Raw genomic sequence first — 21007 nt, 5'->3', positions numbered from 1 at the left:
CGTGAGTGGGATTGTGGTCCACCAGGAGTGGCCTGGGCGTCTGTTCTTCCAGGAGAGCTTGAGCTACAGTCAGCAAGAAGACAAGGTCCCACACCAAGGCCAGGGGCAGCCTGTGCAGCGTCAGCGCTGTGGGAGCCGCACTGGCCAAGGCCTTGCACCCACGCCTCTGGGGTGTGGCCCTCACAGGTCCAGAGGCGCCAAGAGTCCCCCTGATGACACTCATTTTGGAAAATAACTATGGTTTGGAACAGAAACAAGGGAAGGAAAGGACCCCCATGGGCCCCTCCTGGTCCTGTGTGGGGTCTTCCCACCATGAGAGCGTGTGCCCGGCCACCACCACACATTCTCATTCGCTGTTAAGTCTTTGCAGCCATCAGTCAAACAACTGCAGCCACGCCCCCGTGACTCTTCATTTAAACAGCTGGTTATCTGTGTTGAACGTTCGCCCACAGGCTTATGGTTTCCAGGCCCTGCCCTCCTGTGTGTGCATCCCAGCCGTCTTCCTTCTGCCCGAGAGATGTTTCATTTTGTTTTCTAACATTTCTTAGCAGAGGCAGCTGGTGAATGTCTTCCCTTCAGCCATCTGTGGTCTCTGCCTGCAGCACCTCTGCTGGGGAGTCTGTGGGACGCATAGCCCCACTCCTCTGTCTGCAACTTTTCCCCTCTGGCTGCTTCTACAATTTTTCTCTTTTTCACAGTTTTTTAGGAATTTGATTTGATGTGCCTTAGGTGTGGCTTTCTTTGAGTTTATCCTGTTTGAGTTTCTTAGGCGTCTGTGATTTCTGCATTTGTAGTTCTCATCTACAAGGAGAATTTTTTTCATGTTGTGTCTGCCCCTCTTCGGTTCTGTCCCCCAGGCCCTAAGCGGCTGCCAGGGCCCTGCTCAGCTTTGCTTCTCCCTGTGCTTCACTTTACAAAGTTCCTGTTGCTCTGGCCTCACATTCACTGACTTTTTCCTTTACAGTGTCAGTTTTGTCAAAAGCCTCTCTAGTAAACTATCTGTTTTGTATACAGTAAGTCTCCTACATACTAACAAGTTCTGTTGTGAGAGCACTTTGTAAGTCCAATTTGTTAGGAAGTCCAGTAGTTAGCCTAGGTACCCAACTAACACAATTGGCTATATAGTACTGTATTGTAATAGGTTTATAATACTTTTCACACAAATAATACATAAAAACAAACAAAAAATAAATGTTTTTAATCTTATAGTACAGTACTTTGAAAAGTACAGTAGTCCAGTACAACAGCTGGCATACAGGGGCCGGCATCAAATGAACAGGCAAGAAGAGTTCCTGACTGAAGGAGGGAGAGGAGGTGGGAGATGGTAGAGCTGAAGGAGTGTCAGCAATAGGCGACGGAGGGCAAGCTGCAGTTTCACTCACGCCTGACGTTGATGGCACAGGTTCCAGTTCCTTGCTGGGTTCATTCTATCTACCCTCTTGAAAAAACAATCCAGTGATGTCTGGGTAGTAGCTCTTTTTTTCTCGTCATAGATGACATGGTAGCACTGGATTGCATTCTGAATGGCTGCTGCAACCTTTGTGTACCATTGTATGTTCCAGTCCTGTGCCCCCAAAACTAACAGTGCCTCCTCAAGTAAAGAAAATCCCTTTGCGGACTTCCTAGGTGGCGCAGTGGTAAGGAGTCCGCCATTCATCTGTTGATGGGCATTTAGGCTGCTTCCATGTCCTGGCTGTTGTAAATAGTTCTGCAGAGAACATTATGCTACTTGTTTCTTTTTGGATCATGGTTTTCTCTGGGTATATGCCCAGTAGTGGGATTACTGGGTCATATGGTAGTTCTATTTTTAGTTTTTTAAGGAACCTCCAAACTGTTTTCCATAGTGGCTGTACCAGCTTACATTCCCACCAACAGTGCAGGAGAGTTCCCTTTTTTCCACACCCTCTCCAACATTTATTGTCTCTAGATTTTTTTGATGATGGCCATTCTGACCAGTATGAGGTGATACCTCATTGTGGCTTTGACCTGCATTTCTCTAATAATTAGTGATGTTGAGCATCTTTTCATGTGTTTGTTGGCCATCTGTATGTCTTCTTTGGAGAAATGTCTATTTAGGTCTTCTGCCCATTTGTGGATTGGGTTATTTGCTTTTTTGGTATGAAGCTGTATGAGCTGCTTGTATATTTTGGAGATTAATCCTTTGTTGCTTCGTTGGCAAGTATTTTCTCCCATTCTGAGGGTTGTCTTCTTGTCTTGTTTATGGTTTCTTTCGCTGTGCAAAAGCTTTTAAGTTTCATTAGGTCCCATTTGTTTATTCTTGATTTTATTTCCATTATTCTAGGAGGTGGGTCAAAAAGGATCTTGCTTTGATGTATGTCATAGAGTGTTCTGCCTATGTTTTCTTCTAGGAGTTTTATAGTATCTGGCCTTACATTTAGGTCTTTAATCCATTTTGAGTTTATTTTTGTGTATGGTGTTAGGAAGTGTTCTAATTTCATTCTTTTACATGTAGCTGTCCAATTTTCCCAGCACCACTTATTGAAGAGGCTGTCTTTTTTCCATTGTATATTCTTGCCTCCTTTGTCAAAGATAAGCTGCCCATATGTGCTTGGGTTTATCTCTGAGTTCTCTATTCTGTTCCATTGATCTTCCTTTCTATTTTTGTGCCAGTACCATACTGTCTTGATCACTGTGGCCTTATAGTATAGTTTGAAGTCAGGAATCCTAATTCCACCAACTCCATCTTCCCTTCTCAAGAGTGCTTTGGCTATTCGGGGTCTTTTGCGTTTCTGTACAAATCGTAAGATTTCTTATTCTAGTTCTGTGAAAAATGCCGTTGGTAATTTGATAGGGATTGCGTTGAATCTGTAAATTGCTTTGGGTAAGATAGTCATTTTCAGAGAATGGACTGGAGAACTCGAGGTTTGGGAGGGGGCGGGGGGTGAAGGGGAAGCTGAGACGAAGCGAGCGAGAGAGTAGCACAGACATATATATACTACCAACTGTAAAATAGATAGTCTGTGGGAAGTTGTTGTATAACAAAGGGAGTCCAACTCGAGGATGGAAGATGCCTTAGAGGACTGGGGCGGGGAGGGTGGGGGGGACTCGAGGCGGGGGGAGTCAAGGAAGGGAGGGAATACGGGGATATGTGTATAAAAACAGATGATTGAACTTGGTGTACCCCAAAAAAATAATAAATAAATAAAATTTAAAAAAAAAAGTTTTTCACAATATTGATTCTTCCAATCCAAGCACATGGTATGTCCCTCCATCTGTTTGTATCGTCTTTGATTTCTTTCATGAGTGTCTTATAGTTTTCTGCATACAGGTCTTTGGCCTCCTTAGGCAAATTTATTCCTAGGTATTTTATTCTTTTTGTTGCAATGGTAAATGGAAGAGTGTCCTTAATTTCTTTTTCTGTTCTTTCATTGTTAGTATATAGGAATGCAAGAGATTTCTGTGCATTAATTTTGTATCCTGCTACTTTAGTATTACCTTTTAAACTGTCAAAAAGCCATCTGGTTCTTCTTTGGGCTTTTCATATTTCTCTTACTTACAACAGCGTTTTCTTTTAAACCCCTTTGTTTTCACATTCTCATCTACTGGCTTCACGCCACCTCTGGCTTCTGACTCTGCCCCCGGCCTGTTTTGTCTCTGCTCGTGCCTTGCAGGCTACTTCCCGCCGAAGTCTGATTGGGTGCTGAACGCTGGTGATGTCGATTCTCTCCTGACAGCAGCTAACACCCTTGCAAGTCCCCTTCAGAGCCTCCTGGGCAAGTCTGTACGCGCTTTCCCTGCAGGGCCAGCCTAGCTCCACAGGACTGGGCCTCAGCCTGGCTCTCCACGCAGGTTCGCAGAACTCGAAGGTGCTCCAGACCTGCATGAGCTCAGTGATGGCACAGCCTCGGTCGTGCACTTTCCCTGTCCTCATGGAGGTCCTGCCCTGTGATCTTAGCAGTCTCGGGGCCCCAGTGGGACCCACGCCCATGTGGCGAGCCAGCCCCTGGAGCTCCTGGCTTCAGGCTCTGCCCTGCCCTCCCTCGGTGCCCAGGCCTATGTCTCAGAGAGTCAGTTTGAAATGCAGTTGTTTGTGTAGAGAGTCCAGCACCAATTCCTCCCTCTTGGCCTGAAGGAGGAGTCGCTGGTGGAGTTTTAGCCTTGAGGTCAGAGCAGTGGAAGGCCACTGACCGATGAGGCAGGGTGGCCATGGACCTAGGCCCCAAGGGGCAGCCCTGCTTCTGTGGGTAAAGGAGGCAGCGGTAGGGGAAGGTGCAGCCCTGGGAAACAGCTTAGCAGAGCAAAAGGAAGTGCGCGCCTTGGCGGGAGGAGATGTGGGAGGAAACAGGCACCGAGTGGGTCGTCCCTGGGCCTCGCTCTCCGTCCTAGTCCTCGTCCTTTATGGGAGCGGCAGGTCCTGGGGCAACACTGGGCCTCGTGCTCAGCTCAGCTCTCGGTTGGGGCCAGGCCCAGCCGCTGCGTCCTGATCGTCCTTTTTTATGTTCCCGCTGCTGCCCACCTCCCTCTCTTGTTCGTGGAGGTGAGTGGCGACCACTCTGAGGGTCCCACCTCCTTGGGCCACCTTCCTCACTTTTCTTTCCTTTTCTTCTCAATTTTTGCATTTTTCAGTCTAAATGCTTATGATTCATCCTTGGAAATGAGAAATGGCCAGAACACATGGCCCAGGTCTCGCTCAGTAACTGGTCTTATAACCCTCATCCCCCGAGGCCCGGGCCTCCTTCTGCCTCAAGTGCTGAGACTATTTTCACATCATTCTCGTCCGGGAAAGTCAATCGTGTGGCCATAGACTCTGCTGAATCTGTGTCATTTCCTCAAAGGTTCTCCAGTTTCTGCACCACATTCTGGAAGCATTTCTCAAATCAGTCGTCTGAATCACTAACTCAGACTTCAGCATCATTCATTCCACTTTTCACCTGTTTGGGTTTTAACACTGTGCATGTTACACGTGAGGGTGTAGATGAATAGATGCTGTTCACTAATTGGGGTCCTTCAAATTAGCAGGGTCTTGTCTGGGTTTCTCTGGAGAGACCGCCGGCCCAGGGCGGGGGCAGGCAGGGCCATTTTGGGCACAGGGGTTTGTTAACATCTTAGATGGTGAAGAATAAGATATAATTATTTGGGGGCTCAGAACCAGGAAAGCTAGTTTTCCAAATTAATCCAGGAAGAGCCGTGAATCCACAACATCTCCCGTCACACGCTGTAAAACTTCGTCATGATCTATAAAACTGACCCATTGAAAGCCTAGCTCTTCTCTCCAGACCCTTGTCAGGCTGGCATCTGTCACCCCACGTTCTCCCCAGTCACTGGGATCAAGACCCAGCATTAATTATGAATCAGAAATCGAGGGGCTGGGTGTCAGCTGAGTCTCGTGTGGCCACAGGGCCCCCAGCCTGGATCTGTGGTCTCACCTCCTTCCTCGATGCCCCCACACGGCTCCAGCCTGTCAGCTTCTGTGCAGGGAGGCCTGCAGGGCCCTGGCAGACACGCATTCTGAGTGACCTGGACAGAGACACAGCTGTTCTGCTACTTGGGAGCTGTCTGCTTATTTGGGTCTTTTTTTGCAGAACTGTGTCCATTTGGTTGGACAATTGAAATTCTCCTTCTCGTCACTGTGGTGACTGCACCATTTTCGTTATGGGTTTATCTGCTGGTGGTGCTGGTCCCCATTTCCTTCTGCTTTGCTGACCTGCGGCTCCTGGTGTCTTGTTTTCTCTTTTCTGAGGTATGTCCACCGTGAACCCCTGTGCTCTCACCACCTAGCACCCAAGACCTGTCATCCCAGAGGCCCTGCTCCCTCCCGAGTCTTACCCCCACCTCCCACCTCAGGGGCAGTGCCTAGACCAGAGCCAGCTGGTGTGACCCTTACCTCACTCCTTTCATAAAAAACTAATTCGAAAAGGATATGAGACCTAAACATGATAGACCTGTAAAACTTTTAGAAGATCTTTACATCCTTGGAGGAGAAAAGATTTCTTAGATGGAGCACAAAAAGCAGGATTGTAAGGTTTTTTTAAATTGATAACTTGGACTTCCTGAAAATGTAAACGTCATTTCTTTGAAAACTGCTTAATGAAAATGAAAAGGCTGCAGCTGGCAGTCGTATGCCTGATGGAGGACTGGCTCCAGGCTCTGCCAGGACTTCCAGCTCAGAGAGGCGTGGGGGTGTCCCAGACCGAACCCCAGGAGCCCTGGGCTGTGCCTCTTGCCCTCCCCAGCCTCCAGCCTGCCCTCCCACTGTCGTCACCTGGAATCACCTCACCTGCATTTGTGCAGCCTGTGGGAAGCTCTGTGTGCAGCTGGCATGGGGGTCCCTGGGACTCTGCGATCAGAGGTATCTGCCTGGAGGGTGGGTGGGTCCACTCTCAGCCCGTTCCACCTTTGCTCTAGGAGGGCCTGGTGCCTGGTGGGGAGGGTGGGGCCTGAACCCTGCCGCCTCTTCTTCCCTCACGTGAAGACCACCCACTCCCCAGTCCTGCCTGCACCCTTGACAACATGGTCAAAATCAGGCAGAAGGTGCCATTTTCACGTCACTAAAACAACTTACAAATGTGCAGTTACTAGAAAGAGCTTTCCAGAAGTTCTGGCTGGGAGGCAGCTCCAGGACACTGGTGACATGATGGGAGGACAGGCTGGGTGAGTGGGCGTGTGCTTCCCCCCACCCCCCCCCCCACTATTGCTCACACCATGACCTTAGTTCTTTTTATTTATTTGGTTGCGCCGGGTCTTAGTGGCGGCAGGTGGGCTTCTTAGTTGCAGCACATGGTGACCCGAGTTCTTACGGGTCATCTGATTAGTGCCAAGTCTGTGGCAACAAGCCCAGCAGGACCGAGCACGTTTGTGCTTCCTGAACCCTGTGTCATTCAGGCTCCCCCGGCCCCTCAGCAGATCCAGCCGGGCCCATCGAGGCCTCTGAGGAGGGGCAGTGGCCAGCCGCCCAGCAGACAGCTGCGGGGAGGTTCAGGAAGACGGGCTTTATCTAAGCCACATCCGAGCGCAGGTCGACCGTGCCGGCTGCCAGGACCCTCCACGTCTGTCCTGGTGGAAGCCCAGGCCCAGAGTCGGCCTCATGCATGGTCACTCCGGCACAGAGTGACATACAAGCACCAGTGTCCTCCCCAGTCCTGATCTGGGAGAGCAGCAGGAGCCCCGTCCAGACGCCCTTACCTTGGCCTGTCCTGAGCCCCCACCCCTACCCCTGTGAGGGACACGTGCTGCACAGGCCATGGGGCTGGTCCTGGCCCCGACATGGGTGCACCACTGACCAGTCAGCTGGAGTCCTGGGGCTCGTTGTTGGTGATTAACAGTTGTTAATTAACAGTTAATCAACAGTTGGTGATCAACAGTCACCATGACAATTGCCACAAACACAAACTTGTCATCTCCTGGCTATGTAGCTCAGAACTCTGGCAGCCTTGGCTGTGGCCTCCAGGCAGGGTCCTCACCAGAGGCACTGGGTAGAGTCTGCCTCTGAGATCATTTAGGACGTGGACATCCCCAGGCCTGGTCTGAGAGGGTCCATGGGGCGGGGGGGGGGCGTTGCGGCATCCCGGGCACCTGGGGATCAGCACAGGCTGCTGGGAAGGATGGGACACCCGTGCCTCTGGTGTGCATCGCTGTGGAGCGTGTGAAACGCGGCAGCTGGACGGGTCTCTCCTCCCCCCAGGTGGTCCTCATCATCAGCGGGAACCTGAGCTTCCTGAACTGGCTGACCATCGTGCCCAGCATCGCCTGCTTCGACGACGCCACTCTGGGCTTCCTGTTTCCCTTGGGGCCTGGCCGCCTCAAGGACCAAGTCCTGAAGATGCAGGAGGAGGAAGCTCGAGGGGCTAGGGCCCCGTGGACACGTGGTGGGTGACACCTGAAGGCGGACATGGGTGGGCAGCCTGGGTGGTCTCGAGTCGATGGTGCCCGGCCCTATGCCCACCCCAGTGGCCTGGGAGACAGGGCAGCATCTCCATGCCTGGGCAGGGTCACTCCAGTCTGCTTGGTATGGATGGTGTGTCTTGGTCCCCTGGAAGGGAGGCACAGTGACCTCAGACGCTGCTGCTCTGTCCTGGGACCCAGGACAGCTGGGGGCCTGAGAGGGAGCTGTCACGTTTCCACATGAGCCCTGGAAGGCATCCTTGGTTCAGGGAGAAGGAGGCTGTGGTAGGGGCAGCAGCACCTCCCTCAGTCTCCGTGGGCCAGAGGAGCCGCACAGAAGCCAGGCCTGGGGGCAGGAGCCCACCCCCTGTCACCCCTCCCGCAGGCAGCGTGGCGCGGCGCACCGTCAACCTGGCACTGGGCGTCCTGGTCGCCTGGCTCAGCGTCCCCGTGGTCCTCAACTTGCTGAGCCCCCGGCAGGTCATGAATAGCTCCTTCAACCCTCTCCGGATTGTCAACACATACGGGGCCTTCGGCAGGTACCTCAGGGCCGCCATGACCCCAGGGGGTAGACGAGCAAGTGAGCTAGCCCCCATCTGCAGCCCCCTGGCCTCTCCCTGGTCTGCTCAGGTTGGGGAGGATGCTGGGGATGGGGGAGACCAGTCCGGGTGGGGAGACGTGGCCCTGACTGGTCTCCTCCCATCCCCAGCATCACCAAGGAGCGCACAGAGATCATCCTGCAGGGTACAGCCAGCCCCAATGCCAGCGCACCGGATGCCAAGTGGGAGGACTACGAGTTCAAGTGCAAGCCTGGCGACCTAAGGCGGCAGCCGTGCCTCATCTCCCCATACCACCACCGCCTAGACTGGCTCATGTGGTTCGCCGCCTTCCAGGTGAGGCCCTTGGTGCGGGAGGCCCCACTGACACGGACAGGCATCCCTTGCTGAAGCGTGGCCTGCAGGGAACCTTCCCAGGCTCCCAGCACGGCCCTCACAGAGGGATCTGCTGGTGCCCAGGGCCAGGCCTCACAGCTGGCCTCACAGAGCACTTCCACCTCAGGGGCCGAGGCAGGCGTGGCCAACACTGGGGCAGCCGGTGGGCACAGAACCTTTGCTCAGGCCAGAGCCAGCCTGCAGCTCTGTTGCCGTCCCACCTTGCCTGGAGGACAGTCTCTGGGGAGCTAGGTCTCTTGCCCAAGATCCCTGGGCTGGCAGGTGACAAAGCCGGCAGGTGAGCTGGGACCGTCAGTCCCAGCCCTCCTCCATCCAGGTCCCTGAGGACAGCAGAGCAGCAAGGGTGCCCAGGAGAGCCAGCAGGGCCAGGGGCCAACAGGAACAGGAAGGAGGTGGCCCCAAACCAAAGAAATGGGGTGCAGGCCCCCAGGACAGCCCCCATGCCAGAGAGGCTGACTGCCGACCACACTTGAGTCAGATGCCCCCGGGACAGCAGACTGAGGGCAGGGTGGCCGGGTGGGGCCATCAGGAGAGAGGGGGCAGAAAACACACATCCAAGGGGCGCACCGAGGACCCAGCGGCAGCTTCGGCTGCCCGAGTGCCGCATCCTCTTCTCACCCCCAGACCTACGAGCACAATGAGTGGATCATCCACCTGGCGGGCAAGCTCCTGGCCAACGATGTCCAGGTCCTGTCGCTGCTGGCTCTCAACCCCTTCGCGGGCAGGGCACCCCCCAGGTTAGACTCCTCTCCCGGACGGGGTCCCGCCCCCCAACTGCAGCCTCAGCTGCCTCTCAGGGCTTCTCCCCCAAATGCAGGGCTCTGCTGTAGGGGCCAGGCCCGACCCCTGGAAACATGCCCAGACCCAACCGCCCACAGGCCTCGGGTACCACTCGCCCGCTGAAAGGACGCAGGGCTCAGTCCAATGGGCTCTGACCACTCGGCCCTCCCAGCTCCAGAGCCCCAGCTGCCCCACCATCATCTGGTCGGGGACCGGGTGGTGCCAGGGTCTCCTCAGGGCTCTCTGGCTTCCTCTGGGTGGCCTCTCCCTCTGAGGACTCCTGGCCCGGTCACACAGCCCTCCATCCCTGAGCCCAGGGCTGTCTGGGGGGCAGAGGCTGACCACGCTGCCCTCACCTTGCAGGTGGGTCCGGGGAGAACACTACCGGTACAAGTTTAGCCGCCCTGGGGGCAGGCACGCCGCCGAGGGCAAGTGGTGGATCCGGAAGAGGCTCGGCCCCTACTTCCCCCCACTCAGCCTCCAGGACCTGAAGGACTACTTCAGGTCACGGGAGTGGCCATACCCCGAACCCGAATAGAGGCGGCCCAGGGCTTGTGCCCCGAGAAATAAAGTGGGAAGACTGTGGGCTGGCTGCTCTGAGTGGGGTCTCCACAAAGACATCCTGGGACGCAGACCTGCAGAGGAGGGGCTGCCGGGGTCCTGGCGGGTCGTCTGTGCTTTCCTGTCTCCCCACCGTCAGTCCCCATGGTTCCCAAGTCTCTTTGCTATGGAATCCCCAGAAAGCCCTGGCCCGACCCCCCTCGTCATGCCCCTTGTCACCAGGCCCCCCCGACACCAGCGTCCTGATGTTGCTCCCAGCTCTGGTCTGTCCCAGGACCACCTGCCCGCGCAGCCTCTGACCCAACCCCAGCTGTGCCCACCAGCACCCACTCTGGGTACTTGGCCGAGCCCCATCGTGTGCCCAGTGTGACCAAGAGAAAACCCTGCCTCTCCTCTCTGCTTTCCCGAGCAGGTCCCTACCGCGTCCAGGAGGGACCTGTGCAAGGGAGAAGCCGGGGCTCCCTCCTCAGAACCTGCACGCGCCCACACACGCTCTTCTCCACAGTGACCAGCACCCAGAGGTGTGGACAGAGGACCTCTGTCCTCCTTGGGTGGGCCGCCCCCACCGGCCCTGCGCAAGGTGCCTCCGCCCCTCCTTTGTGACCATGTCGCCCAGTCTCGCTTGGAGCCTCCTGCTCCCTGACCTGGGGTCGGGGTGGGGAATGGGACCGCAGAGGGGTCAGGCCTGGCCTGGGTGCTGGCGTCCGCAGGGCAGCGATTCTGAGGCCAGCTCACTGCAGGTTGAACTGGGTTAATGGTGTGTTGCTTGGCGACCCTCCTGGACTGCAGCCCAGAACCTCTACAGCCTGATGTCAGATGTGAGTGGACACCTGCCCACCCCCAGACGTCCAAGGCGCCTGCTGCACTGCAGAGGGTCCCAACAGAAACGCGGTGGTTCAGGCCAGGCTGAGGTGGGCACAGGCTTGGTCTGTGTGGAGCACCCCCACCCGCCTGGGGGCCTGGCTGGCCCAGGTGCCAACAGAGAGGCCGTGTTCCTGCTCACAGGCAGACAGGCGCCCTGTGTCTGTCTCAAGACAGACAGGGCCTCAGACAAGGAGCCTGGAGCCAGCAAGTCTGCCCACGGCAGCCACGTGGAGCTACCACCGGCCTGCAGTCCTTCCCGGGGCGAGGGGGGGGGGGGCTGTCCTGGGGACCCTGCCAATGGGTGGGGGCACCAGGGGTGCCTCTGTGGGGCCCAGCATGGGCAGGGGGCCTGAGGAGATGCTGTGTCTTGGCTCGGGGTGGCCCTCCAGCCCCAGAACCACGGGTGGCCTCCCTGCCAGGAGCCATGGTGGGTCCCCGCCCCGTCAGCCCTTCCCACCACACTCTGGGCTTACCGCCACGCAGGGCTCAAAATCCCCTAGTGTGGGCTCCTCTCTGAGCCTTGGTTCAGCCATGCCCCCCAAGGCTTCTGGGACCCCCCCCCCTCCACAGGACATGCATAGGAGGCAGTTCTTAGACCTGCAGGTTGGGTGGGGCCAGGTCTAGAGCTGATGGCAAGAGTAACACAGGAGGCTCTGAGCCCATCACTTTGGGGGGGGGGGGGGGGCAGGCAACCATCCCTCCTGGGACAGGGCAGCATCCTCTCACCCCAGGGGATGTCCCAGGTGACCCTCCCAGGCAGGGTGGGCACATGGCCCTGTAACAAACCAAGGACACTGCCAGACCTGCTCACCCCCCACAGGCTCTGGTCCTCCAGGGCCCACCCGTCAGAAACAGCATCAGCCCCAGCTTCAAAGCCTGTCCTGAGACCACACTCCCCTGTCAAGGACAGCCAGACGGTACCCCTCCTCCACTCCAAACCCTCCCAGGTCACCCCCACCCACTCCCCTCCGTCCTCTCCATCCCGCATGCCCACCAGCCATGTTGGGCCACAGGCCTTTTGCACTGGTAGCTCACTGTGCTCATGTCTCTCAGGGCCTCCTCTTCTGCCTCTGCCGGACCCCAGGCTGCTCCTGGTCACACCTGGGCTGATGGGGGACTTGGCCTGGCCCCTCCGTGCTGGAGACACTGTGGACCTGATGAAAGAGAAGGGCTCAGACACTCACATCTGCTCCACCTGATGCTGCCTCTGTGCAGTTTCAGTACCGTCGGCTGTTCTGGTGGGATGGGGGTTGGGGGGTGTTGGTCTAGGACACGAGGTGGGGCCTTGGCTCGCCCCTCTGTCAGGCTCAGGCTGCTCTGCCAGGGTTCTGTGTTCACCTTTTAAAACCAGGAGTCAGTCTGAGGCTCCTGGGGAGGGGGCAGCAGGAATCTCCTCAGGCCACAGGAGGGTGGCCCACTCTCAGGAGCAGCTGTCCTGGAGAGGGGTGAGTAGGACGTGGCCAGGGCACCCTGACCTCCCAAGGGACTGGAAATTTAAAATCTGTTCTTCCTACCCACTCTCTCGAGCCAACACCCCTTGAAAATCACTGTCTGACGAGTCAGCCGTCACTGAGACCCCCAGCCCATCTGGGGGCATCTCCCCTGCAGAGCACTCTGCCCCTGTGGCTGTCACACATCTGAATGGGGCCTGCCTGGTGATGGCAGTGACGCCCAGGCCCAGCCAGATCCCCACGGGCTGCAGAGGGTACCCCAGTCCCCCACCCCCTCAACTCTCCCAACTGGAGGGACCAGCACTCGGCCCTCTTGCTCCAGGACTGGACATAGGACTCAGGACTCCAGTCACCGGGCAGTGGCTGAGCTCGGGCAACCCACTGAGCCTGGCTGTTGGCCCATCCAGAGCTGCAGGCTCATCCAGGAGCCTGTCTCATGGAGGACCCACTACCTCCCTCTTGCTTCAGGACAGGACGAGGGGCTCAGGCACAGGTACTGTCCCCGTGAGGACGGTGAGTACCAGCCTCTCTCCAGCAAAGGGGCTCTGGGGCATCTTCCACTTCGCCTAGAAATTTTCACTCAGAGGTGATCAGTGCATCTTGCGTGCCTGCTGAGGCCAGGCCCACCCTCCTCTTAGCCTAGTCAGATCAGAACCCTCCCTGGGCTTCTGCATCCACACAGGGATGGCCTGGTGCTGTGCGCTCTTTAGGCCGCTGGCTCTGGGGGGACAGGGTCAGCAAACTCCTGGCCTGGTGGCTTTGCAAGAGCAGGAAGATCTCCACATCAGTGTATGCTGAGTTTAAGCATGTTACCAGTTGTTAGAATGGGCCATGAAGACACAGAAAACCTGAGCAGTCGTGGAGAGCTTCGCTGCCTCTCTCCACGGTCCACAGCATTCCCCCACAACTTCTGGGTCCCCACTGTGGGGTAAGGCTCTTCTCCCTCCTGATGTTCATCCGGGGCTTTTCTCTCGTGTCCTCTTCAGTCTTCTCAGCTCCAGCTTTGTCTTCTTCCATCAACTGTCCTCTTCCACTTTCTGTTTCACATACATACGTTCTATTATTTCCTTCCACCTTTTCAGGTTTGCCTTCTGTCTCCTTGGGTTGCAGACTTTATCTCTTTCTATTCCTCCTCCTGATTTCTAGGAACACCAGCTAAGGACCCCACACACACAAGTGGCTGTACCTGCAGGCTCTATTGACCATTGTGGGCTTCGTGAATTCTAGAAATTGTGATGTCCTCTTAATCGAATAACAGAGGTGGGGATTTAAATGTTCAGATGAATGGATTTGGGAGGCAGGCTTTTACCTTGAATTTTATCACCATGTTTACCACTCCCAGCACCCCTCACTCACCCCCCATGCCTCCAGCACCCTGAATCAACACCCCTTTCAGAAGTGAACTGATTCTGGTGGAAAGGATACCTCCAATTCTGAGACAGTTGCATCCCTCTGCTAAGGGGTTCCCTTGCTCAGTTAGCATCATGATAGCCTTTTCCCCAGGGTCCATCCCCAGCCTGTATCCCGCAGCTTGAGGATACCATGGACGTTTGTCTTCAGGGATTCAGTTCCAAGCCACTGAGTAAGGTGGAATTCACATGCCAGCAAACCCACCTTTAAAACTCCTAAAGTAATCAGCAAAATAGAACTGTAGTCTGACTGACAAAAAGATACAAGTAACTGAAATCAAAGAAGTCAAGTGGGGACACAACTACCAACATATAGACATAAAAAGGATTACAAGAGAACAGTATGAATAATTGTAGCCAACAAATAAGGTAACCTAGACAATGGACAAATTCTTAAAGACATAAAAAATGTTTAAAGTGACTCAGGAAGAAATAAGAAATTTGAAGAAATCTATATAGCAAGTAAGGAGATTGAATCAATAATCAAAACCTCTCAGCAGAGAAAAGCACTGCATCAGATGGCTTTGTTACTGAACTCTCCCAAGAATTAAAGAAAAATTAACACCAGTCCTTCCCAAACTCTTCCAAAAAATTAGAAGAGGGGGGAACACTTCCTAACTCATCCTGTGAGGCCAGTATTACCCTGGTAACAAAGCCTGACAAAGACAACAGTATCCTTTATGAACAAAGATACAAAAATCCTCAACAAAATACTAGCAAAACAAATATATCAGCACATTAAGAGGATTATATGCCATGATCAAGTGGTATTTATCCCAGGAATGCCAGTGGTTCAACATAAGAAAATCAATCAGTGCAATACACCACACTGACAGGAAAAAAAAAAAAAATGATCATCTCAGTTGATGCAGAAAAATCATTTGAAAAAGATCCAACTCTCTCATGATAAAAACCACTCAAAACTAGGAATAGAAGGGAACTTCCTCAACATAATAAAAGACATTTATGAAAAACCCACAGTTAATATCATACTCAGTGATGAAAGACTGAAAACTTTCCCTCTATGATCAAGACAAGGATGCCCATTTTCACCACTGCTATTCAACATTGTACTTGAGGTCTAGCAAGAGCAATTAGTCAAGAAAAATAATTAAAAGGCTTTGAAACTGGAAGAAGCAAAACTATATTCACAGATGATGAAATCCTATATATAGAAAATTCCAGTGATCCACGAAAATGCTACTGGAGCTAATAAACTAATTTAGCAAAGTTGCAGGGTACAAGGTCAACACACAAAAATCAGATATTTATAAACCTGCAATGAACAATCTGAGAAAGAAACTAAGGGAAAAAATGCTGCTTATAATAGCATCCAAAAGAATAAAATACCTAAAAATAAATTTAACCAAGGAGGTGAGAGACTTGTACGCTAAGAAGTACAAAGCACTGCTGAAAGAAGTCAAAACCCAAGTGAGAGGTGTCCATTTCTGTGGATTTGATGACTTAATATTGTTAAGATGACAATACTAACAGTATCTACAGAGTAGATGAAATATCTATCAAAATTCCAATGGCCTTTTTTGTAGAAATATAAAGGCCAATCCTCACATCCATATAGAATTGTAACGGGCCCCAAATAATGAAAACAATCTTGAAAAAGAAGAAAGTTGACAGATTCACACTTCCTGATATTAAAACTTAGTACAGGGACTTCCCTGGTGGTCCAGTGGTAAAGAATCTGCCTTCCAGTGCAGGGGACACGGGTTCAGTCTCTGGCTGTGGAACTAAGATCCCACATGCTGAGGGACAACTAAGTCAGTGTGCCACAACTACTGAGCTTGTGCACCTCAACTAGAGGCACCTACCAGGCACTGGTGGGGGACCACAGACAGTTAAGGGGGTGGGAGGAAGCCCCAGCAATTGGGTAGGATGTGGGGGAGGGGGAGAAGTGAAGACAGGAGGTGACCAGTGCCCCTGAGGGACAGCTGGGGTAGAGGAAGGGATCCCAAACCTGGAGGGGGAAGTGGGAGGGCAGAGGATCAGAAGAGAGCATGGCCAGTGTTTCCCCTGCCCACCTGGGCCCCAGGGAGCCTGCTGAGATTGAGGGCCTGATCCTCTGCCCACCCAGGCCCCCTCCAGCCATGTGGGTCCTGACAGAGTGGGAGGGAGGGAAGGGGAAGCAAAAGTAAAGGCTGGACCTATGGGACTGGCACCCCTGAGCAGTGGCTGGAGGAGGGGAGGAGTTACCACATCCAGTGGGGCTCACCCACGGTTTAGCAGTACCAGGGGAACCCTCAGGAGAGTGCAGGAGTGGAAGGGAGCGTGGCCAGCACATTCCCCACCCACTTGGGCACCAGGGAGCCTGTTGGGCTCCCAGGCCTGATCCTCTGCCCTCCAAGTGGCATCACAGAGCCTTAGGCCCACCCCAGCACCCCCACCGGGCCCTACCTCTATACTGGCACTCGGAGACCCTCTCTAAGACTCCCTCCAACCATGCTAGGCCTAAACCCTGCCAACTCTGGAACCCTCCAAACTCTGGAACTCCACACTCCGAGGCTCCCCTCAGGCCATGCTGCCTTTCGCCTGCCAGGTAGGTCCTAAGCCTAGGCCCCAAACCACAGTTGAATATCGCTCCACCTAGGCCCTGCCCCAAGGCCTTGTCCAGCTTTTTTTCTTCTTTTAGGTTGCGGTTCTGTTTTACCTTGCTGTTGATTTGTTTGTATTTTTATTTTTGCTAATCTTTTATTTTTCTAATTTTATTTTATTCTTTATACTTTGTTATTGTTCTGCTCCTTTTGGCTTGTTCCCTTTTTTTTTCTCTCTCTCTTGTGATTCTGTTTATACCTTTTAGTTGTTTCAATTATATTTTTATTTTTCCTAATACACTTTTTATCTTTCTAATTTTATTTTATTTTTTATTCTTTGTTATTGTACTGCTCTTTCTTTTGTTTTGCCACACCATGCTGCTTGTGGGATCTTGGCTCCCAGGCCAGGGTTCAGGCCTGAGCTCCTGTGGTAGGAGTGCCAAGTCCAAACTGCTAAACTAACAGAGAACCTCAGACCTCAGGGAATATTAATCAGAGTGAGGCCTCCTGGAGGTCCTTATCTCATCACCAAGACCTGGCTCTACCCAACTGCCTGCAAACTCCAGTGCTAGACGCCTCAAGCCAAACAATCAGTAAGACAGGATAAAGCCCCACCCATCAAAGAAAAAATAAAATGACAATATGTTAACAGACGAATGAGCAAGGTAAAAACGAGAAAATAAATGAAGCAGAAATAGGCAACCTATCTGAAACAGAATTCAGAGCAATGATAGTAAAGGTGATCCAGAATCTTGGAAATAGAATGGAGGCATGGATCAAGAAAATACAAGAAATGTTTAACAAAGATCTAGAAGAACTAAAGAACAGAGATGAACAACACAATAACTGAAATGAAGGATACACTTCAAGGAGTCAGTAGCAGAACAACTGAGGTAGAAGAATGGATAAGTGAGCTGGAAGATTAAATGGTGGAAATAACTGCCACAGAGCAGAATAAAGAAAAAAGAATGAAAATAATTGAAGACAATCTCAGAGACCCCTGGGACAACATTAAACACACCAACATTTGAATTACAGGGATCCCAGAAGAAGAAGAGAAAAAGGGTCTGAGAAAATATTTGAAGGATATGAAAACTTCCCTAACATGGGAAAGGAAATAGCCACCCAAATCCAGGAAGTGCAGAGAGTCCCATACAGGATAAACCTTAGGAGAAACACACCAAGACACATATTAATCAAGCTAACAAAAATTAAATTCAAAGAAAAAATATTAAAAGCAGCAAGACAAAAGCAACAAATAACATACAAGGGAATCCCCATAAGGTTATCAACTGATTTCTCAGCAGAAACTCTACAGGCCAGAAGGGGGTGGCAGGATATATTTAAAGTGATGAAAGGGAAAAACCGACAACCAAGATTACCCAGCAATGATCTCATTCAGATTTAATGGGGAAATGAAAAGCTTTACAGACAAGCAAAAGCTAGGAGAATTCAGCACCACCAAACCAGCTTTACAACAAATGCTAAAGGAACTTATCTAAGCGGGAAACACAAGAGAAGGAAAAGACCCACAAAACAAACCCAAATCAATTGAGAAAATGGTAATAGGAACATACATATTGATAATCACCTTGAATGTAAATGGATTAAATGCTCCAACCAAAAGACACAGACTGGCTGAATGGATACAAAAACAAGACCCTTATATATGCTGTCTACAAAAGACCCAGTTCAGACCTAGGGACACATACAGACTGAAAGTGAGGGGATGGAAAAAGGTATTACATGCAAATGGAAATCACAAGAAATCTGTACAAGTAGCAATATTCATATCAGATAAAATAGACTTTAAAGACTGTTACAAGAGCTAAGGAAAGACACTACATAATGATCAAGGGATCAATTCAAGAAGAAAACATAACAATTATAAATATTTATGCACCTAACATAAGAGCACCTCAATACACACGGCAAATGCTAATAGCTGTAAAATGGGAAATCAACAGTAACACAATAATAGGGGACTTTAACGCACTTACACCAATAGACAGCTCACCCAGACAGAAAATAAGGAAACACAAGCTTTAAATGACACAACAGACCAGACAGACTTAATTGATATTTATAGGACATTCCACCTGAAAGTGGAAGAATACACTTTCTTCTCAAGTGCACATGGAATGTTCTCCACAATAGATCACATCTTTGGTCACAAATCAAGCCTCGGAAAAGTTAAGAAAATTGAAACTATATCAAGCATCTTTTCCAACTACAATGTTATGAGATTAGAAACCAATTACAGGAAAAAAAATCTGTAAAAAACACAAACACATGGAAGCTAAACAGTGCACTGCTAAATAACTGAGAGACCCCTGAAGAAATCAAAGAAGAAATTTTAAAATACCTAGAAACAAATGATAATGAAAACAAGACAATCCAAAACCTATGGGATGCAGCAAAGCAGTTCCAAGAGGGAAGTTTATAGCAATTCGAGCCCACCTCAAGAAAAAAGAAAATTCTCAAACAATCTAACCTTACACCTAAAGCAACTAGAAGAAGAACAAAGAAAACCCCAAGTTAGTAGAAAGAAATCATAAAGATCAGAGAAGAAATAAACAGAAATGAAGAAAACAATAGCAAAGATGAATAAAACTAAAAGTTGGTTCTTTGAGAAGATAAACAAAATTGATAAACCTTTAGCCAGACTCATCAAGAAAAAAAGGGGAGAGGACACAAATCAATAAAATTAGAAATGAAAAATGAGAGATTACAACTAAAACTGCAGAAATACAAAGGATTATAAGAGACTACTACAGGGGCTTCTCTGGTGGCACAGTGGTTAAGAATCTGCCCACCAGTGCAGGGGACACAGGCTTGATCCTTGGTCCGGGAAGATCCCACATGCCACAGAGCAGCTAAGCCCATGCACCATAACTACTGAGCCTGCGCTCTAGAGCCTGTGAGCCACAACTATTGAGCCTGTATGCCACAACTACTGACGCCCACGTGCCTAGAGCCTGTGCTACACAATAGAAGCCACTGCACTGAGAAGCCTGCACACAGCAACTAAGAGTTCGAAGAGATCAAATTATTGCTACACATTTGAACCTCAAAAACAGGCTGAGCTAATGAATCCAGAAACAAAAGAATACACACTGTATGATTCCATTTATACAGCACTCTAGGGAGGAAAAAGTCTCAACTACAGGGACAGAGAACAGGTCAGTGGTTACCAGGAGCCGGGTTGGGGAGGGATTGACTGAGAACTGGAACAAGGGAATATTTGCGGGGGCTGGAAATGTTCTATATCTTAATTGCGCAGTAGGTACCTCTGTGTACACATTTGTCAAAAACCATCAAGGTGGGCGGGGTGGGGGAGAGATGAATTGGGAGATTGGGGTTGACATATATACACTATTGATACTATGTATAAAATTGACAATGAAAACCTACTGTATAGCACAGGGAACTCTACTCAATGCTCTGTGGTGATCTAAGTGGGAAGGAAATCCAAAAAAGGGGATATATGTATACCTATAGCTGATTCACTTTGCTGTACAGTATAAACTAACACAACATTGTAAAGCAACTATACTCCAATAAAAATTTAAAAAAAAGAACTATCAAGCTGTACACTTAAAATAGGTGCATTGTTGTTTTATGTAAATTACAACTGACTCTGAGTAAAGCCCTGCTTTGCAGTATTTTTTAATTTCCATGATCTAAATACTTCCACCATATCACTCAGCACAGAGCTGGGAAGGGGTGTACATGGTTGGTCTTGTGCGGCAGTACAAGCCAGCTCTGGCACGCCACCACTCACCCCTCAGTCAAGTTGGTCTTGAAAAGAAAACAAAGAAACCCTGAAATATCACTAAAGCAGGCTAAAATAAATAAGACCTTCAACGCCAAGTGTTGATGAAGCCATAGAGCAGTGGAAATGCTGGTAAAATCGAAGATTGGCAGCATCTACTAAAGTTGATGCTGTACACGCCCAGGACCTGGCACGCCCAGGACCTGGCAGCTCCATGCCTGGGGTGTCCACAACAGAAGCGTGGACATATGTCCCCCGGAGGCGTGCACTACAGGTCACAGCAGCACTGTTCACTAAAGACCCAAACACCCATCAGAAGTGAAGAGATAGACATGACGGGACATTTCACTGCCCTCAAATATGCGCCATGTAACTTCACTTACAACATGACACAGGCGAGCAGCGCTGAGTGCAGGGTTGTGGTCACACTGGGGACAGTTATACTGACATTCAGTTGTGAACATTTTCTGAGCTCATATTTTGTGGACTTTTGTAGGTGTTCCAATCCACAATTAAAACGTTTTTGACAGAAGGATGTTTTCACCGTCAGACCCTTTACGCTGTATTTACTATAAGAGTTCGGAGCTAGGTGTTTGACTTTCCACAGAGACGCATAAGAAGGTGCTGCGCCCATGCAACTCCAGGTGGGGTTCCCACATCTCATCTGTGGCTGACGCACCTTCCCTCTGCTGCCTGCCCATTACGGAGGGGTCTTCTGTTCCCTGAGCCTGTAAACCTGCTCTCCCTCCCGTCCAGGGCAGTTTGGTTCTTTCTAAAGCTGCCGTGTGAACCCCGAGGGACCATAGCAAGTTAACAAAGCCTCCAG

At 51.1% G+C, this 21007-nt stretch overlaps 1 protein-coding gene across 4 annotated transcripts in view; it reads left to right on the top strand.

Moving 5' to 3' along the window:
• Positions 1-19994, top strand: part of LMF1 (lipase maturation factor 1) — a 97145-nt gene extending 77151 nt beyond the window's left edge. Inside the window, exons 5-10 of one of the 4 annotated variants that reach the window (XR_009055465.1) lie at positions 7643-7826; positions 8228-8381; positions 8552-8735; positions 9420-9532; positions 10549-10954; positions 12054-19994. Coding sequence is in view for 3 of the 4 variants with exons in the window: in XM_057748861.1 (XP_057604844.1) it covers positions 7643-7826; positions 8228-8381; positions 8552-8735; positions 9420-9532; positions 10549-10891 (978 nt within the window). In the remaining variant the exon portion in view is untranslated. Of the gene's footprint in view, positions 1-7642; positions 7827-8227; positions 8382-8551; positions 8736-9419; positions 9533-9938; positions 10524-10548; positions 11250-12053 lie in introns of those variants that run through there. The other 3 variants (XM_057748861.1, XM_057748863.1, XM_057748862.1) reach the window with 3 other exon arrangements.
• The last annotated feature ends 1013 nt before the right edge of the window (positions 19995-21007 follow it).

This window comes from Hippopotamus amphibius, chromosome 9 (genome assembly GCF_030028045.1).
Source record: "Hippopotamus amphibius kiboko isolate mHipAmp2 chromosome 9, mHipAmp2.hap2, whole genome shotgun sequence".
NCBI lineage: Eukaryota > Metazoa > Chordata > Mammalia > Artiodactyla > Hippopotamidae > Hippopotamus > Hippopotamus amphibius.
This window is presented reverse-complemented; position numbering and strand designations above follow the sequence as displayed.